This window comes from Sus scrofa, chromosome 6, assembly GCF_000003025.6.
Source record: "Sus scrofa isolate TJ Tabasco breed Duroc chromosome 6, Sscrofa11.1, whole genome shotgun sequence".
Classification (NCBI taxonomy): domain Eukaryota; kingdom Metazoa; phylum Chordata; class Mammalia; order Artiodactyla; family Suidae; genus Sus; species Sus scrofa.
Window position 1 is genome coordinate 159257753 of NC_010448.4, and position 14329 is coordinate 159272081.

Here is a 14329-nt window from a genome sequence, read left to right on the forward strand (position 1 = left end):
CTCTTAGAACTGCTTTTGCTACATCCCATAGGTTTTGGAGTGTTGTATCTTTGTTGTCATTTGCTTCTAGGTATTGTTAAATTTCCTCTTTGATTTCTTAGTGATCCATTGGTTGTTGAGTAGCATGTTGTTTAGTCTCCATGTGTTTGTGTTTTTTGCACTTTTTTTCTTGTTGATTTTTCCAGTGATACAGTGTTGTGGTTGGAAAACATGCATGCCATGATTTTAATTTTCTTAAAGTTATTGAGGCTTGATTTGTGGCCCAGAATGTGATCAATCCTAGAGAATGTTCCATGTGCACTTGAGAAGAATGTGTACTCTACTGCTTTTGGATGGAATGTCCTATAAATATCATTAAGTCCACCTGGTCTAATGCTTTGTTTAGGGCCTGTGTTTCCCTTGCTGATTTTCTGTCTGGATGATCTGTCCATTGCTTTAAGTGGGGTGTTAAAGTCCCCCACTATTATGGTGTTATTGTCAACTTGTCCTTTTAAGGTTATTAACAGTTGCCTTATATACTGAGGTGATCCTATGTTGGGTGCATATATATTTAAAATTGTTATATCTTCTTCTTGGATTGATCCTTTGATCATTATGTAATGTCCTTCCTTGTCTCATATAATATTCTTTATTTTAAGGTCTATTTTTTCTGATATGAGTATTGCTACTCCAGCTTTCTTTTGATTCCCATTGGCATGGAATATTTTCTTCCATCCTCTCACTTTTAATTTGTATGTGTCCCTAGAATTGAAGTGGGTCTCTTAAAGACATCATATATATGGATTTTGTTTTTGTATCCATTCAGCTAGCCTATGTCTTTTGGTTGGGGCATTTGTCCATTTACATTTAAGGTAATTATTGATACATATGTTCTTAGTGCCATTTTCTTAATTGTTTTGGATTTTTTTTTTTTTTTGTCTTTTTGCTATTTCTTGGGCTGCTCCTGCAGCATATGGAGGTTCCCAGGCTAGGGGTCGAATCGGAGCCGTAGCCACCGGCCTATGCCAGAGCCACAGCAACACAGGATCCGAGCTGCGTCCGCAACCTACACCACAGCTCACAGCAACGCTGGATCCATAACCCACTGAGCAAGGGCAGGGATCGAACCTGCAACCTCATGGTTCCTAGTCGGATTCGTTGACCACTGCGCCACGACGGGAACCCCTGGATTTGTTTTTGTTGTGCTTTTTTCTTCCCTTCTTCTCTTTTTCTCTTCTTGTGGTTTGATGACTATCTTTAGTGTTGTATTTGAGTTGATTTTTCTTATTTGTTTGTGTATCCATTATAGATTTTTGGTTTGCAGTCACCCTGAAGTTTGATATAGGAATATATATACATATATATATGAATATGATATATATATGTATATATATATGAATATGAGATTGTTTTAGGTCGTTGGTCTCTTAATTGCAAGTGCATCTCCAGTGTCCTGCATTTGTACCCCCTCTTCTCATAATTTCTGATTTTGGTAGCATATTTGTGCATAGATGATTTCCTACCTTTACTGTATATATATACGCCTTTGCTGGTGAGCCTTGTCATTTGCAGTATTTTTGTTTATAGTTGTGGCCTTTTCTGCCTGGAGAAATTCCTTTAGTATTTGTTGTAAAGCTGCTGAATTCTCTTAGTTTTTGCTTATCTGTGAAGCTTTTGATTTCTCCTTCAAATCTGAATGAGAACCTTGCTGGGTAAATAATCTTGGTTGGAGGTTTTTGTCCTTTCATCACGTTAAGTATATCGTGTCACTCCCTTCTGGCCTGCAGAGTTTCTGCTGAAAAATCTGCTGATAACCTTATCGGGGTTCCCTTGTATGTTATTTGTTTCTCTTCCCTAGCAGCTTTCAGTATTTTCTCTTTGTTTTCAATTTTGGTCAGTTTGATTAATATGTGTCTCGGGTTATTCCTCCTTGGGTTTATTTTATATGGTCCTCGTTATGCTTCCTGGATTTGAGTGAATGGTTCCTTTCCCATGTTAGGGAAGTTTTCAGCTGTTATTTCTTCAAATATTTTTTCTGTCCCTTTCTCTCTCTCTTCTCCTTCTGGCACCCCCATAATATGGATGTTGGTGTATTTAACATTGTCCCAGGGTTCTTAGATTGTCTTCTTTTCGATCTTTTTCCTCTTTTCTGTTCTGCATCAGTGATTTCCACTAGTCTGTCCTCCACCTCCACCTTATTCGTTCTTATGCCTCCTATATTCTGCTCTTGGTTGCCTATAATGAATTTTTTATTTCAGTTATTGTATTTTGCATCTCTTCTTGCTTAAGTTTTATATCTTGCATTTCTTTGCTCAGTGTTTGCTGTAAATTATCAGTCTTTGCCTCCAGTTTATTTCCAATGTCTTGCATCATCTTCAGCATCATCAGTCTAAAGTATTTTTCCTGGAGGCTGATAATCTCCACATCACTTAGCTGTTTTTCTGTTTGTTTTTTTTTTCTTTCTCCCTCATCTGAGTTATAGTTGTCTGCCTTTTCATTTTTATAGGTTTTTGGTGTGGTCTCCTTTTTGCAGTCAATAGAGTTGTAGACTCTCTTATTTCTGATGTCTGCCTCCATTGTGGCTGAAGTGGGTAGGGGGGATTGCTGCAGGCTTCCTGATGGGAGGGACTTGTGCCTGCCCACTGGTAGGTGGGGTGATTCCTATCCCTCTGGTAGGTGGGGCTTTGTCTCTGGATGATATTAAAGGTGGCTGTGTACCTAGGGGGACTTTAGGCAGCCTGTTTACTGGATTATTGTTTGGCCTAGGGCTTCTCAGTGCTGATGGGTGGGGCCAGATTTTCCCAAAATGGCCACCTCTAGAGGAACACATGCACTGAAAACTCCCAAGAGCTTTGCCTCCAATGTCCTTCCACAATGAGCCACAGTCATCCCCTGTTTTCCCAGGAGATCCTCCAAGAACTGCAGTCAGGTCTGACCCAGGTTCTTATGGAGCCTCTATTTTGCCCTGGGACCCAGTGCACATGAAAGCCTCTGTGTGCCTTTTGAGAATGTGGTCTCCATTTCCCCCAGTCCTGTGGTGCTCCTGTGCACAAGCTTCACTGGCCTTCAATGTCAGATGCTCCAGCAGCTCTTTCTCCCAATCCCAGATCCCCAGGCATGGGGACCTGATGTGGGGCTCAGAACTCTCACTCCTGTGGGTAAGTCTCTGTGGTACAGTTACTTCCAGTCTGTGGGCTTCCCACCTGGTGTGTATAGGGGTGCTTATACCGTGTAATCACCCCTCCTACCATCTTGATGAGGCCTCCTCTTTGTCTTCTAGAGTAGGATATCTTTTTGAAAGTTTCCAGTCCATTTGGTTGAAGGTTATTCAGCATTTGGTTGTAATTCTGTTGTTTTTATGAGAGAAGGTGAGCTCCAGTCCTTCAATTCTGCCACCTTAATCCCATCTGATAAAGTAGTTTTGAAATAAGTAGCACTACAGTCAGTGGCCCTGGAGCATTGCCTTTGGGGGTAGCCCACTGGTCACAAGTTGCTATCTCTGCTGCCCTCAGGCCAAAGTGGCAGGATGCTTCAGGAGCTGGTGGCAGATGCCACCAAGAGTTGCAGGGCTGAGCACCAAAATTGGGACTTTTATATAAGGATTGTAAGAGATTAGTATGTATAACCTTAACAGTTGAGAATTGACCATAAATACTGAAATCTCAGTTAATTCTATATTAGACAGAAAGTCCAAATAGAAGAATACCCAGGAGGGAGAATGTAGATACACATTAAATTTTGTACCATAATGAATAGAATTTTCAATAAGATGTATAAAAAGGAGTTACAATTCCTCATGTCATATCCTGTGCTAAGTTACAAAAACTCTATTAATCCACAATATATAGCTGTGGTAGACACTCTAAAGAGATTTATCAAGAGATCATTATAATTCAGATATACTGGAAATATGGAGGAAATTCTATATGAAAATAAGCAACCTTCTTTTAGAGGCTCTTATAGGATTCAAATCATTTTTCCAAAATTCCATGCTCTGAACACCCTTTCGGTCTCAGACAATAAGACACAAACTCAATTCTTTTCCAAGAAATAAAACTGTGGTGTATTAGAAAATGTACTGCAATCAGAAAACCTGAATATAATTTCTACTTCTGTCATTCCCTAGCTTGTGTGATCCTGGATAAGGGACATTTTAAAATTCAAAGTACTGTTGTAAAATTATTTTGTAAACTCTAATGTAAACTGCATGATTATTTATATATGTGGGTTTACATATGCATATGTTTATAAGCATATCTGCATGTATCCTCAAATATTTAACTAACTCTAGGTCAGAATTCTCATCTTTTTTACTTCTTCCATTTTGTACTCAATCTTTAATAAGGATTTTTAAAGTGCTAAGGGCCAAGAAAGTTCCTGAAAATATCCCTGTTTTTACCTTAATTCTGTAAGGTTAGAACATTTAGTCAACTCAAAATTTTAAAAAACAGCACACTAGTCAGTTACAAGTACATGCATATGTTCTCATTAGTTATTTTGCCTTAACAAATTCTTAAGGATGGGTTACAATATTAAGCTTTCTAGGCTAATTTTTTTTCCAAGTAAGTAACTTTCAGAGCTGATGACATGATGTCACCTTGAAATTTTTAAGCAGAAATCCCCTGACTGATTAATAAAACAGAATTTCATACACACCACTTTAATCATGCTGTTTTCTTCAAATGAGCTTGGCAAGTCAGTTATCATCTCTTGAGCCACAATTTCCACAGCTTTGGATTTCAGGCCATTTTTCTGAACAAACACTTCACTAGCCAAAACTGCCGCTGCAGCACCATCTGAAGTAGGACTAAGAGGAGGTAAAAATAGTTACTCATACCTGGTTCCCCTCAATGCTAGGATTTCGGACTAGGAGTTCTTTTAATGTGGAAAGAAAAGCAGACTCTGCTTGCTGGTCATTAGACTATCTTTGTAATTATCTGCAGTTGAAAATAAAGCATGCTTCCCACCTGAAGAATGAACTTCTATCAAGAAGTTAAAAGCTGTGAGTCACTGACTGGTCTCAAAGGGTCTCTCTCTAAAAGTTCTTATTGCAAAGAATCCCAGACTGGCCTCTGCAGATACATAAGGTAACTTCTGAGGACTCCACAAGGTTATTCCTAAGCTAATACAGCTAAGAATCTGCTGTAGGCATAACCAACTCCAATGTTGCTATCTCCCAAAAAAAATCAGTCTTGGAATCCTTTTGGAAACTTGGAAAGGATGGAACAGGAGATACCAAAAAGTCCATGGTTTTATTAAGACTCCTGAGATATCCCCCAAATATAAATTTTCCTCAGAGCAGGCTATGAAGGAAGGTGGCAAACCCAAGAAGCCTTCTGCAAGTTCGGCTACACTTTATAATGGGTAGACCCTCAGAATAAAACTTATGCACCTGCATCCCAGCCAATATCTCCAAGGCACAGCCAGGTGATAATAAGGCACTGGCTGGAGCCATGCAGTACTAACTCGGTCTTCCAGGAGAAAGATATTATCAAGCAATTTTCAAGATGCAGCTACTGTCTTTATTAAAGCTATGATTTTTTTTTTCTTGTTTTATGTTTACTCTTAGTTACTATGATTAAAATTTCCTACAGTAGAAATACACAGCAGAGAAAACAAAATGGTCAAAGGAAAAACCCTTTGGACTCCACTGGCCACCCAAGACACATTTAAACGAACAAACACTATTAAAACAGAGTAGGTGGGTATCATGAGAGAAGGAAGTAAAATAGGTAATTTTCCGAGAGAAAAGGCGGTCTCTGGACAGGGACAGGAACAGGAAGTAAGGGTGATCTTTCCAGGATAGAGACCATACTTGGTAGGAGTTCTATAAAAGCAGAGAGAGATACAGATACTCCCAGACACACAGCCTGAGGTTTACCGAAGGGGCGGGGGATGGGGAGGAGGAAAAGGGTCAGTACTTCCCTCTATTAAATATTAAAATGTATTTTTCTTACCAGCATTGTAAGATAGTCAAATATTCAAAAATTCTTTGAGATGACATCACTTCATCCAAGCTGTACTCCTTCTGGAACTGGGAATACCTAAACATAAAATAAGTAGTTACAGAATGTGAGATAGCAATTATAATTTTTGCTGAAGATGTTCTTGTCCAGAAGTTAAAGAGAGAATAATAGGTAAATATTCTTTTTCACAAAGAAAACCAGGCTTTCATGGACCATTTCAATCTTTGAGAGGTCATTTGAATTGAATTTTTTAAATTCCTAGTCCCAACATATCATGTTGTATAATGAAAATTTAATCTGTTTTTTTGGTCCTAGGTTCCTGGCATGGAGATTCTAAAATCCTTAGAATTTTCTGAGGAATAGCAATGTCTTCGTTTATGCTGGTTAGGTGACCTCTAGTAGTCCCCTTGTTAGCTGAGGGGTAGGGGAAGAGTGATGCAGGTCTTTCACCAGAAAGACCAATCATGTGAATATGGGGCTGGGACTTTTGTGTGTGTGTGTCTTTTTCGGGCTGCACCTGCAGCATATGGAGGTTCCCAGAGTAGGGGTCCAATAGGGGCTGTAGCTGCCGGCCTATGCCACAGCCACAGCAACACGGGATCCAAGCCATGCCTGTGACTTATACCACAGCTCACGGCAACACCAGATCCTTAACCCACTAAGCAAGGCCAGGGACTGAACCTCCATCCTCTTGGATACTGGTCAGGTTAGATTCCACTGCACCACAACGGGGATCCTGGGGCTGGGACTTTTGAGCCAATGTGATCCTTAGGGAGGGGCAGGGGAGGGCTAGAGATTGAGTTAAATCAAGTGGCCCAGGGACTGAATCAAGTATGCCTGCACAATGAAGCCCCAGTAAAAACTGGACACTGAAGCTTGGTGAGGTTTCCCAGTTGGTGAGCACCTGCATGTACCAGGAGGGTCATGTGGCCTGACTCCACGGGAAGAAAGCATGGAAGCTCTGCATTAGGAACCTTCCCAGACCTCGCCCTATATGCCTCTTCCCTGGGCTGTTCCTCAGTTGTCTCCTTTATGATAACACTGTAATTGTCAGTACGCAACGTTCCTGAGCTCTAGGAGTCATCCTAGCGAATTATCAAACTTGACAGGGTCACGGGAACCCCTGAATTTATAGTCAGTTGGTCACAAGTGCAGGTGGCCTGGAGACCCTACTTTGACCGGCACCTAAAATGAGGGCAGTATTGCAGAGGACTAAGTCCTTAATTCATGGGGTCTGCACTAACTCCAAATGGTTAGTACCAGAATTAAGTTGCAATACACCCACTTGGTGTCAGACCAGTTGAAGGTCAAAAGAAGATACCTTTTTCCCCCCTGGAGAGCTATAAAAATACTAGTTCCTTAAAAGCAAAATTAAGTGACTTGCCATTCAGTCAACTTTTTTGTTTGTTTTTGCTTCCCCTCCCCCCTTTTCAGCCACATACACAGCATATGGAAGTTCCCAGCCAGGGATTCAATCTGAGCCACATCTGATCTGTGTGTGACCTACACCACAGCTGCAGCAACGCCAGATCCTTAACCCAGTGCTCTGAGCCTGGGATGGAACCTGCAACACCACAGAGACAAGCCGGATCCTTCATCTACTGCACCACCGCAAGAACTCCCTCTGTCAACTTTTGTGGTGATGCCGTTATACAAGTACATTTAATGAAGGCTCATGGAATTCTCAAATAGATGTATCAACCTATAATAAAGTATCTGCATTTTTCAAAACACATTTCCTTTCTGATCACTCTGAAGAAGAAACATTTTTATCACCTTTGGCTACTCTAACAATATAATCGGATGATTTCAGAAATTGCTCTGGCAAAAACAGCAGCGCAAAGACAAAACAAGGGAGTTTTCTAAAAGTAAATGTCAACTGGCATGGAAATTAACAAGCCATTCAAATGTTTAGAAATAAAGCCCATGTAACTGACATCAGCACACTACTTTGAAGCACCTTTGCTTCTAAAGTTAACTTTGACCATCACTAACTTTCAGAGAAACACTTTAAGCCAGATCCTGCACTAGGCACTGAGGACAAAGTCCCTACCCTCCAGGTAATCAGTCTGAATCCATGGCAACAAATATACTATTCTAATACAATCTACTAAATGCCATGAGAGAAATGCTACACAGGGTGCTGTGGGAGCAACAGGATATGCATCAAAGCCAAAGGGGGCTTCCTCTCTGAGGTCAGGCAAATAAAAGGAAGTAGGAGATAGAGAATTCCTGGCAAAAAAAAAAAAAAAAAAAAGAGTCAGCATATGCAAAGCCTCTTGAGATGAAACAGTTCACTGAAGCTAAAGCATGACACTTAAGGGGGAATAAGGGAGTTCTCGTCGTGGCTCAGTGGTTAGCGAATCCGACTAGGAACCATGAGGTTGCAGGTTCGATCCCTGGCCTCGCTCGGTGGGTTAAGCATCTGGCAATCCTGCATTGCTATGGCTCTGGCATAGGCCATTGGCTAGAGCTCTGATTAGACTCCTAGCCTGGGAACCTCATGTGCCAAGGGTGCGGCCCTAAAAAGCAAAAAAAAAAAAAAAAAAAAAAAAAAAAGGCATTACGCAAAGCAAGTAAACCAACTAAGGGTGATAATCAAGACAAGAAATGATAAGAGCCTAAAACAGGGAAATGGAAGTGAAAGTTGGCGAGAAGGAATGAATTGAAGAGACAGAATCTCTAGGATTCTGTTCATGCCCCACTCATTCGCAACGTCTGTGGGACTGAGGAAGGGGCAGAGTGCAGGCTGACGTCTAGCTTTCCACCTGGCATAACTAGGCTATGTTGATGTCATTCGGCAAGAGGGGAAAATGCTGAAGGAAAAACAGGACTGAGGGGAAATGAGAAATTCTGTCCGGACAGGTTGACGCTGAAGCACCTGTGGGACATCTAAGGGAGACAATGAGGAGAAAGTTAAGAGGCAGATCTGAAGGCTCAGTGGCATAAACTATCCCCAGTCCTACGCTACTTACCACAGACTCTCATTGCCTTTAATTATTCTTATGATGTGTGAGGAAACACTTGAAATGATTTCTTAATTCAACCTTCTTAGAAATATGTCATGGCTTATCTTTCATGACTGGCTGGAAAACACTGAATTCTCTTTATTCACTCACTAGCCAAACAAAACCTAGTATAAGACAGCATCTGAAATTTCTGAGCCAAAACTAGAAGGTTATGCTTGGCTGATTCAATGAGGTGGGTTTTTTTTGTTTTGGTTTGGGGTTTTTTTGTCTTTTTGTCTTTCCTAGGGCCATACCCGCGGCATATGGAGGTTTCCAGGCTAGGGGTCTAATCAGAGCTGTAGACAACAGCTAGAGCCACAGCAACACGGGATCCGAGCCGCATCTGCAACCTACACCACAGCTCACAGCAACGCCAGATCCTTAACCCACTGAGCGAGGCTAGGGATCGAACCTGCATCCTTATGGTTCTTACTAGGATTCGTTTCCACTGCGCCACAACAGGAACTCCTAGACCATATTTATGACTTAAAGACTGCACATCCTAACTACTCTTCAGTAACAGCAAAGCGACACTGAGCACACGCTGTGTTCCAATACCCTGCTAGGTACTGAAGAGACAAAGATGAAACACAATCTCTGTTCAAGGATCATCATCATTAGAGGAGAAAGACTTATAAACAAGTATGATACAGTGTGATGTGTTAAAATAGAGGTATACAGACAGTACAATGAAGGTCACAAGAAAAAAATAATTATGCCCAGGAAGCTTTAAGAAGTTATTAAGAGGAGTTCCCGTCATGGTTCAGTGGTTAACGAATCCGACTAGAAACCATGAGGTTGTGGGTTCGATCCCTGGCCTCACTCACTGGGTTAAGGATCCGGCATTGCTGTGAGCTGTGGTGTAGGTCGCAGAGACAGCTCGGATCCCGCGTTGCTGTGGCTGTGGCGTAGGCTGGCAGCTACCAGCTCTGATTAGACGCCTAGTGTGGGAATCTCCATATGCGTGGGTGCGGCTCTAGAAAATACAAAAAAAAAAAAAAATAGAAGAGAAGGAATGCTTTTGGGTTGGGACTTGATGAGGAAATAGATATTCAGCAAACAAAAGAAAGACAGAAGGATAATCCAGGGAGAGCTGAGAGCGTAAGCAAAAACACAGAAACAAGCACTGTGTAGTACACTTAGGAAATACCAGGTGCTCTGGTGAGGGAAGAGATGGAGAATAACCAGGGAAGTGGCAGAAAATAAGACCAGAAAAGTAGAGTGGAGGCAAATTACAACAGGCTTGTTATCTCATAGGAAGACATTTCTATTTTATCACATCAGCAAGGGAAGTAACCAAAGTTTTCACAGCTCCCTTGGATCTTTCGCAAGATACCCTTAGATCTTGGACATGGGATTCAATATTATTTGTTAATTAGGTAGGCCCTGAATTCAAACATCAATTTAAAATTAGAAGAATAGGAGTTCCCACTGTGGCGCAGCAGAAATGAATCCGACTAGTATCCATGAGGATGCAAGTTCAATCTCTGGCCTCGCTCGGTGGGTTGGAGATCCCGCGTTGCAGAGCCGTGGTGTAGGTCGCAGACACGGCTCAGATCCTGCGTTGCTGTGGCTATGGCATGAGCTGGAAGCTGCAGCTCTGATTGGACCCCTAGCCTGGGAACCTCCATATGCCTCAGGTGTCGTCCTGAAAAGCAAAATAAAATAAAATAAATTAGAACAAGGAGAACAAGCAGTAGCATATGTGGTAATGATTCGCTGGTGCTATAAAATGTTCCTTACCATGGTTTTATATTGATTGAATGTGGTCACATTTGTTTAATAGTCGAGAAACAATTTACTGAACACCTTTTATGTGCCAAACACTGTGCTAAGCATTAAGAACATAAAGATAAGCCATGGCTCTTGCCCTCAAGGAGTTTATAATCTAGTAGGAAGAAAAATATAAACATAATTTTGGCACTCTTTAGAATAATTCTGATCAAGTTGCCTAATTTCTGTAAGCCTCATTTTCCTCATCTATAAAATGAGAATCAAAATAACTACCTTATGGAGTTCCTGTTGTGGCTCAGGGGGGTAAGAACCTGACTAGTATCCATGAAGATTCAGGTTCAATCCCTGGTCTCTCTCAGTGGGCTAAGGATATGGTGTTGCCACAAGCTGTGTGTAGGTCCCAGATGAAACTCAGATCTGGTGTGGCTGTGGCTGTGGCATAGGCTGGCAGCTGCAGCTCTGATTCCACCCTTAGCCTGGGAACTTCCATATGCCGCAGCTGTGGACCTAATAAGAAAATAGAACAAAGCAAATAAACAAACAAAAAGAAAACAACTACCTTATAGGGTCCTTGAGAAGATTAGTTGAAAATGTACACAAAAGTACCTGGCATTTAATAAAGCTAGCTACTATTCTTTTATTGTCCAGTGGTATTGCTTTTGTAGAGATTCTACTTATGTGGCACTAACTCATTTCCCAGTAAACCAATTTTATTCAGCAACCATTAAACACATGCTATGAGCCACACACTGAATTAGGCCTTAGAGATTCAAAGAGTAAAGATCAGTAGTGCGCACGATGCAATTTTATTTCAGATTATTTTTCAGGATGTAAACAACCATATTATTCTATCAGAGTAAGAGTTAATGACACTAATAATTAAAATGCAAATAATTTAATATAAAGTAATTAAAACAACTAGAAATATATGGTTTGCAAACATTTTACTTGGTCAAAACAAAGAAAATTTTAAAGAATGGTTTAAAATGGGGCTTGGTTATTGCTAACTAAAACTAGTATAATACATTTCATTTACTAGGGTTGCAGTGTATGATCAGTTACATCTTTTAACACCAGCCATTCCCATTCTTTCTTAAAAGAGCCACTCAGCTTAAATGGCATTCTAAATATAAACAGGCCAAAACCTAAACTCAAAAGTAGTCAAAAGTTTACTTGGGCACAAGCCTTTCATAAGAAAAAAACAAAAAAACATTCTGGTTAACATCTTTGAGGTTTTACATTTGCTTTTCTTTTTTTTTTTTTTTTTTTTTTTTCAGCTTTTTAGGGCCACACCCAAGGCATATGAAAGTTCCCAGGCTAGAGGTATCAAATTGGAGCTGTAGCTGCTGGCCTACACCACAGCCACAAGCCGAGCCTGCAACCTACACCACAGCTCACGGCAATTGCAGATCTTTAACCCACTGAGAGAGGCCAGGGATCAAACTCGAGTCCTCATGGATACTAGTTAGAGTCGTTACCGCTTCACTGTGATGGGAAACCCTGCATTTACTTTTCAAATATAAAGTTGCATATTATACAGCAGGATAAGCCAGATTCTTACTATTTCATATCTCTGAAGTACTTACGGGTTATTAACTGCATGTTTATGATTTTTCCATCCAATTTTCGCAAAGTGTTCAGGTTTTGTTCCTGTAGAGAAAGCAAACTCCTATTAGTGGGTTAATGCTTTCCTGCTGTTTATTAACAAATGTTACAATGGCATTCAGTATCCTGCTAAATATTTTCACATTTCGGAGTTCCCGTCGTGGCGCAGTGGTTAACGAATCCGACTAGGAACCATGAGGTTGCGGGTTCAGTCCCTGCCCTTGCTCAGTGGGTTAAGGATCCGGCGTTGCCGTGAGCTGTGGTGTAGGTCGCAGACGCGGCTCAGATCCCGCGTTGCTGTGGCTCTGGCGTAGGCCGGTGGCTACAGCTCCGATTGGACCCCTAGCCTGGGAACCTCCATATGCCGCAGGAGCGGCCCAAGAAATAGCAACAATAACAACAACAAAAAAGACAAAAGACAAAAAAAAAAAAATAAAAAAATAAAGAATCCTTTAAAAAAAAAAAAATGTTTTCACATTTCCTCATACATAGATATCAGCATTAAAAACTTCAACACTGATCCCTCACATAAACATTTCTTTGTAATCAAACTTGGGTATATTTAAATGAACTGAATCAACTAAAAAGCCTATGATATGAAAATACTTCAAACTGGCCTGTTTGAGCATATAACTAGGGCTCAATTTCAAAAACCAGAAAATAGAGCCTAAGACCACAGCGGTTACAAGACAGGAAAGCACTGCCAGCAATTCTTCAAGGAGTCTGCCAAAACATCCAATGCCCCTGGACTAAATGAGTTTTGCAATTCATACCTTCCAGGGCCTCATCTCCTCTTTCCTTATGATAAGACAGAAAGGTCTTCAGAAGAGTTACAGTCTTAACAAGAAAAGGGTGTTTTTAAATTCTTTAACAGAAAGTTTAGAGCAGTGTCAAGAAAACAAAAGCAAGGACAGTAATAAAGTAAAATTTGCAAAAATATTTTTTACTATTTTTTTGTCTTTTTTTTTTATTTTTTAGGACTGCACCTGAGGTATATGGAGGTATCCAGGCCAGGGGTCGAATCAGAGCTATAGCTGCCAGCCTATGCCACAGCCACAGCAACACCAGACCCGAGCTGTCTCTGCGACCTACACCACAGCTCACAGCAACACCAGATCCTCAACCCACTGAACAAGGCCAGGGACTGAACCTGCATCCTCATGGATACTAGTCGGGTTCATTAACCACAGAGCTATTATTATTATTATTATTATTTTAATTTAGAGCCACACCTGTGGCATATGGAAGTTCACAGTCTAGGGGTTAAATCAGAGCTGTAGCAGCTAGCTACGCCACAGCCATAGCAACAACAGATCTGAGCCACATCTACAAACTATATACCACAGCTCACACAGAGCTGGATCCTTAATCCACTGAGCGAGGCCAGGGATCAAATCCGATTCCTCATAGATGTAGTTGGGTTCATTACTGCTGGGCCACAATGGGAACTAATAGTAAAAATTTTTTAAAAAAAGAATAGAATTGGTATTCCTGTCGTGGCGCAGTAGAAACAAATCCAACTAGGAACCATGAGGTTGTGGGTTCGATCCCTGGCCTCGCTCAGTGGGTTAAGGATCTGGTGTTACCATGAACTGTGGTATAGGTCACAGACTCAGCTTGGATCTGGCATGGCTGTGGCTGTGGTGTAGGCCAGCAGCTGTAGCTCCAATTAGACCCCTAGACTGGGACCCTCCATATGCCACAGGTGGGCTCTAAAAAGCAAAAAAAAAAAAAAAAAAAAAAAAAAAGACAGAATAGAATAAAATAAATTTTGAATCCACCTTTGGAGCTAGAAAGACCAAGGAAGGAAAAAGTCCACTGATTAGAGCTGGTAACTGACAGTGCAATAAAGTGGAGAGTCTTCATCTCTATCTTCTCTGTCAAGGAGGATGATTTTCAGAGCAGAAATGATACACATGTAAGACTGAGCAAATCTTATCTAATTCTAATAAAAATGGAAAATGGTAGAGACCACACTGATTATCTCATACCAATAGTAACAAATGATGCAGAGGCAGTCGGTGTGGGTTCAGTAAG

The 14329-nt window shown here is 40.9% G+C and overlaps 1 protein-coding gene across 1 annotated transcript in view; it reads right to left on the reverse strand.

The window, feature by feature from the left end:
* The window catches only part of SCP2 (sterol carrier protein 2), a 123941-nt gene that overhangs the window by 66708 nt on the left and 42904 nt on the right, over nt 1-14329 (reverse strand). Inside the window, 3 exon segments of the mRNA NM_001168415.1 lie at nt 4636-4786; nt 5937-6023; nt 12274-12337. Of these exon segments, the coding sequence (NP_001161887.1) occupies nt 4636-4786; nt 5937-6023; nt 12274-12337 (302 nt within the window).